The following is a 6,000-nucleotide window of genomic DNA, read 5'->3' as shown; positions in this document are numbered from 1 at the left end:
AACTGAACTAGTACTGAACTAGAACAGAACTAGAACTGAACTAGAACTGAACTAGAACTGAACTAGAACTGAACTAGAACTGAACTAGAACTGAACTAGAACTGAACTAGAACTGAACTAGAACTGAACTAGAACTGAACTAGCACTGAACTAGAACTGATCTAGAATTGAGCTAGAAGCAGAACAAGTGCATAACTGGATATAAAGAACGTCTGATACTGTCCTATGATTTTCAAGTTTCCGTTAGATAAGAGATACCCATGCATTAATGGTTTCCGTTTTAATTATTAGAAATTGTTTTCTTTGTTAATGTTTATTCATTAGTATAAATATTAAAAAAAATCTTACTGTTACTAACTCAAACAAAAACTAACTAAAAATACAGCCACTTTCATGACGACATGTCATGCTTACTGACCTGCAATGTATGTCATTGCAATTACTACTTTCATTCCGAACAGTTCTTTTTTTTTCAATTACCTTGAATTATTGTCATAATTTTTTTTGCTATTTTCTTCACTAAACTGCAGAAAAACGAAAAATGTTTTTCTTGTTTTTCTAACACATCAATTAGAAACGAATAAGAAAAACAAATAATTCTTTACATTTACTCTGTTTTCCAAAAGGATGTTGTTCATGATGATTCATCCACACATCCTTTTTTTTTCATTTTGGTTCATTTGCATGATCAGCTGTTTAAGTCGCCGAGTGTATTTATGTTCTGAAAAAAAAATTTTTCATCCGGTTGTGTCATCACGTGTATATAGAGAATAGATTTTTTGTTATAACTTTCATGGAGTTTCATGGTTGTTAAATTTTTATATATATTTTTTCAACCGCTTTGTTGTTGCCATTTTTTTTTTTTTTTTTGCCTTTAGTCCTTAAATTACGAAATAGCCGGCTTTTTTGTTTCTGTGTTACCATAAAAGAAATTTCTTGTGTGTGTATTGAATTTCAATGCAAAAACTTATTCTATGGAATGGCTGTTATAGAGTAATAGAGAGAAGAAGGGTAGTTATTTTTTTATGTACTTTAACAAATATTTCCCCCAAGTTTTTTTTTTCTTTTGGTCTCTAAGAGTTTTTGGGCGCATGTCTGAGATTTTTATTACACAAATAAATTTTTATATAGTTTTTGTTTAAAGAAAATGAGAGACTTAGAAGGTGTTTGGAGTGTAGCAACCCCTATTTTTAGAATTGAATTAAATAATTTCGTTAAAATAAAACACACTCTATAATATGAAGAAGGGGGGGAAATTTACTAAAAGTTTTTAAAATAGTTTCGAAAAATATAGAAAGTTTAAAAAGCAGCGTAAATAAGAAGCAATTTGGAATTGTTAAATCTACATATGTTCGATTTCATGTGTTTTGGAGCCATATTACGAAAATAGTACCAAAAAATTTCTTCCCATAGATTATCATTTACTCATGATCCTGCATGTAAAAATGTATGTTTCTAGATTTAATATTATAGAAAAACGGAAAAGTACTATTTGAAGAACTCAAAAGTACCAAAAAGTTCTCACTTATAGATTTTATGAACGAAATCAGAATCGATTAAATGAAATAATCAAATCTATAGTCTGGTCTATAGTCTAGTCTATAGTCTAGTCTATAGTCTAGTCTATAGTCTAGTCTATAGTCTAGTCTATAGACTAGTCTATAGTCTAGTCTATAGTCTAGTCTATAGTCTAGTCTATAGACTAGTCTATAGTCTAGTCTATAGTCTAGTCTATAGTCTAGTCTATAGTCTAGTCTATAGTCTAGTCTATAGTCTAGTCTATAGTCTAGTCTATAGACTAGTCTATAGTCTAGTCTATAGTCTAGTCTATAGTCTAGTCTATAGTCTAGTCTATAGTCTAGTCTATAGTCTAGTCTATAGTCTAGTCTATAGTCTAGTCTATAGTCTAGTCTATAGTCTAGTCTATAGTCTAGTCTATAGTCTAGTCTATAGTCTAGTCTATAGTCTAGTCTATAGTCTAGTCTATAGTCTAGTCTATAGTCTAGTCTATAGTCTAGTCTATAGTCTAGTCTATGTCTAGTCTATAGTCTAGTCTAGTCTAGTCTATAGTCTAGTCTATAGTCTAGTCTATAGTCTAGTCTATAGTCTAGTCTATAGTCTAGTCTATAGTCTAGTCTATAGTCTAGTCTATAGTCTAGTCTATAGTCTAGTCTATAGTCTAGTCTATAGTCTAGTCTATAGTCTAGTCTATAGTCTAGTCTATAGTCTAGTCTATAGTCTAGTCTATAGTCTAGTCTATAGTCTAGTCTATAGTCTAGTCTATAGTCTAGTCTATAGTCTAGTCTATAGTCTAGTCTATAGTCTAGTCTATAGTCTAGTCTATAGTCTAGTCTATAGTCTAGTCTATAGTCTAGTCTATAGTCTAGTCTATAGTCTAGTCTATAGTCTAGTCTATAGTCTAGTCTTTAGTCTAGTCTATAGTCTAGTCTATAGTCTAGTCTATAGTCTAGTCTATAGTCTAGTCTATAGTCTAGTCTATAGTCTAGTCTATAGTCTAGTCTAAGTAGTCTATAGTCTAGTCTATAGTCTAGTCTATAGTCTAGTCTATAGTCTAGTCTATAGTCTAGTCTATAGTCTAGTCTATAGTCTAGTCTATAGTCTAGTCTATAGTCTAATCTATAGTCTAGTCTATAGTCTAGTCTATAGTCTAGACTATAGACTAGACTATAGACTAGACTATAGACTAGACTATAGACTAGAGTATAGACTAGACTATAGACTAGAGTATAGTCTAGTCTATAGTCTAGTCTATAGTCTAGTCTAGTCTAGTCTATAGTCAAGTCTAGTCAAGTCTATAGTCTAGTCTATAGTCTAGTCTATAGTCTAGTCTATAGTCTAGTCTATAGTCTAGTCTATACTCTAGTCTATAGTCTAGTCTATACTCTAGTCTATAGTCTAGTCTATAGTCTAGTCTATAGTCTAGTCTATAGTCTAGTCTATAGTCTAGTCTATAGTCTAGTCTATAGTCTAGTCTATAGTCTAGTCTATAGTCTAGTCTATAGTCTAGTCTATAGTCTAGTCTATAGTCTAGTCTATAGTCTAGTCTATAGTCTAGTCTATAGTCTAGTCTATAGCCTAGTCTATAGTCTAGTCTATAGTCTAGTCTATAGTCTAGTCTATAGTCTAGTTTATAGTTAGTCTATAGTCTAGTCTATAGTTTAGTCTATAGTCTAGTCTATAGTCTAATATATAGTCTAGTCTATAGTCGAGTCTATAGTCTAATCCATAGTCTAGTCTATAGTCTAGTCTATAGTTTAGTCTATAGTCTAGTCTATAGTCTAGTCTATAGTCTAGTCTATAGTCTAGTCTATAGTCTAATCTATAGTCTAGTCTATAGTCTAGTCTATAGTCTAATCTATAGTCTAGTCTATAGTCTAGTCTACAGTCTAGTCTATAGTCTAGTCTATAGTCTAGTCTATAGTCTAATCTGTAGTCTAGTCTTTAGTCTAGTCTATAGTCTAGGCTATAGTCTAGTCTATAGTCTAGTCTATAGTCTAGTCTGTAGTCTAGTCTATAGTCTATTCTATAGTCTAGTCTATAATCTTGTCTATAGTCTAGTCTATAATCTAGTCTATTGTCTAGTCTATAGTCTAGTCTATAGTCCAGTATATAGTCTAGTCTATAGTCTAGTCTATTATCTATTCTATAGTCTAGTATATAGTCTAGTCTATAATCTAGTATATAGTCTAGTCTATAGTTTATTCTGTAATCTAGTCTATAGTCCAGTCTATAATCTAGTCTATAGTCTAGTCTATAGTCTAGGCTATAGTCTAGTCTATAGTCTAGGCTATAGTCTAGTCTCTAGTCTAGGCTATAGTCTAGTCTATAGTCTAGTCTATAGTTTGGACTATGGTCTAGTCTAGCCTTGTCTATAGTCTAGCCTACAGTTTATTCTATAGTCTAGCCTATAGTCTAGTATAGCCTATTCTATATTCTAGTCTGTAGTCTAGTCTATAGTCTAGTATGGCCTAGTCTATAGACTAGCCTATATGCTAGCATATAGTCTAGTATGGCCTAATCTATAGGCTAGCTTATAGTCTTGTCTATGGTCTAGTCTATAGTCTATCCTACAATATAGTCCATAGTCTAGCCTATAGTGTAGTCCATAGTCTAGGCTATAGTCTAGTCTAGCTTATAGTCTAGGTTATATTCTAGTTTATAGTCTAGTATATAGCATATTCTATAGTCTAGTCTATATTCTAGTTTATAGTCTAGTCTATAGACTAGTCTATTGTATAGTCTATAGTCTAGCCTATAGTCTAGTCTATAGTCCAATTTATAGTCTATAGCCTAGTCTATAATATAGTCTAGCTTATAGTCTAGTATATAGCCTAGTCTATTGTCTAGTTTAAAGTTCGGTCTATATTCGAGTATATAGTATAATCTATAGGCTACTACTTGTGTTGTGGGTTCCATATTGATCCCAACAATATTCAACTAAGCTTCCCTTTTTCAAACAATTCCTCCCCCTTCCGGCACCCCCCTTAACACCCACAACCTGTTTCGCAAAAACTCATTAACTATTTATAACACTCTGCCACTCTCTCTCTCTCATTCTGTCTCTAGCTTAACTCTCATTTCTGAAACGCCATAATAAAAGAAAATGTCCTTGCGTATTGTTTAAAAAAAATCTAACGAAAAGAGCTATTTTCGAAAAATTCCCCAATATTTATAAACAGTTTGTCTTGGTCTTTCGTTGTGATTAAAACGGCAAATTTGCTGGTACATTGTTTTTTTTGACAAAAAAAAAAAAAAAACGTCAAAACTGTTTACTATACAAACGTTAAAATTATTCTTTATATTAAAATAGCAACAAATCTCTACACTTTTGTGCTCTTACTCTCTGTGGTTAACTGTCATATACATACTCTCACTGAGCATTGTATTAAAGAAAGGAAACAAGCAAGAAAACATAATAACCGTTAACTCTGACACTCTGTATGTGTATTTGGAAGTGTGTCTGTGTGTGTGAAGGGAAACGCAACTACAGCCAACTTCAGTTACATTTAGAATCTATAGAACTGTCAACATAAACGCATAAAGACAACTAACTTGTTTAAACGTCTTTGCGGTATAGTAGAGAAAAAAAAACGTGTAAAAGCAAAAAAAAATTATATATATTTCCAAAATTAAATTAATTTATAAAAAAACCATAAGAGTTTTTTTTTAAGAAAAAAATTTCAAAAGAAAAAACGAAAATTTAAAACGTCTTACTTTTTCTACGTAAAAAAAACCATCCAAAAAGTTTACAATAATAATTATACAAGAATCTTTTTTTAAAAAATTTTCTTAAATAAAAAAAAACCCCAAAAAAAAAAGAAATTGTGTAGTTTGTTTTTTGAAACCAGACACCGCCCTTTTAAAGATTATTAATTTAAATTAATAATATATAAACCAATTTTCCTTTTTCAAAAATCAATCAGAAAAAGCTTAAAAAAGAAACATATCGCTTGACATACAATCCTCTTAAGTGTTTTTTATAAAAAAAAAATTCTCCAAAAAACCAGCGTGTTAAAAAAAAAAAGTGTTTTTGCAGTCGCTAGCACCAGAGTTGGAAAATCGTAAATAATCTTAGTTATTTTTGAAACAAAACACGTTTAAAATCAATAAATTTTAATCATCATGTTGATTGGATTAGTACGCGATTCTGTAATGCAGTGCTTCTGCCATACATGCCGGGCTCCCATTTTGCCAGCTGGTAAGAATTTTTTTTTTTAAATTTTATTTAAATCAATTTTTTTGTTGTATATATCATTACAGTATGTTATAGAATATTTAAAAGCAACAAAACCATTATTTTTTCCATTTTTCTGGTCCTTCGAGCCCAGACTTTGGTTTAATTATGTATAAATTTTAGGTCCTTGTTTAAGCTTAAATCTTAACAAACAGTTTTTGAAAGATTGTTGGATGAGTTATCTCCAGAAGTCTGTAGAAAATTGGTCCTTCGAGCCCAGATTTTGATTTAAATATGTATAAACT

At 31.0% G+C, this 6,000-nt stretch overlaps 1 protein-coding gene across 2 annotated transcripts in view; it reads left to right on the top strand.

Annotated features, from left to right (window-relative positions):
• The first annotated feature begins 4,698 nt into the window (after positions 1-4,698).
• Positions 4,699-6,000, top strand: part of LOC119608635 (stathmin) — an 84,912-nt gene continuing 83,610 nt past the window's right edge. The window contains exon 1 of one of the 2 annotated variants that reach the window (XM_037963127.1): positions 4,699-5,719. In XM_037963127.1, the coding sequence (XP_037819055.1) occupies positions 5,644-5,719 (76 nt within the window). In that variant the 5' untranslated portion in view covers positions 4,699-5,643. The remainder of the gene's footprint in view (positions 5,720-6,000) is intronic. The other variant, XM_037963129.1, reaches the window with a different exon arrangement.

Source organism: Lucilia sericata, unplaced genomic scaffold, assembly GCF_015586225.1.
Source record: "Lucilia sericata isolate MDLA Ls3-8-SP2 unplaced genomic scaffold, ASM1558622v1 Contig000862F_arrow, whole genome shotgun sequence".
In the NCBI taxonomy this organism is placed as follows: Eukaryota; Metazoa; Arthropoda; class Insecta; order Diptera; family Calliphoridae; genus Lucilia; species Lucilia sericata.
The sequence above is the reverse complement of the archived record's forward strand: the minus strand, read 5'-3'. Positions and strand labels throughout refer to the sequence as shown.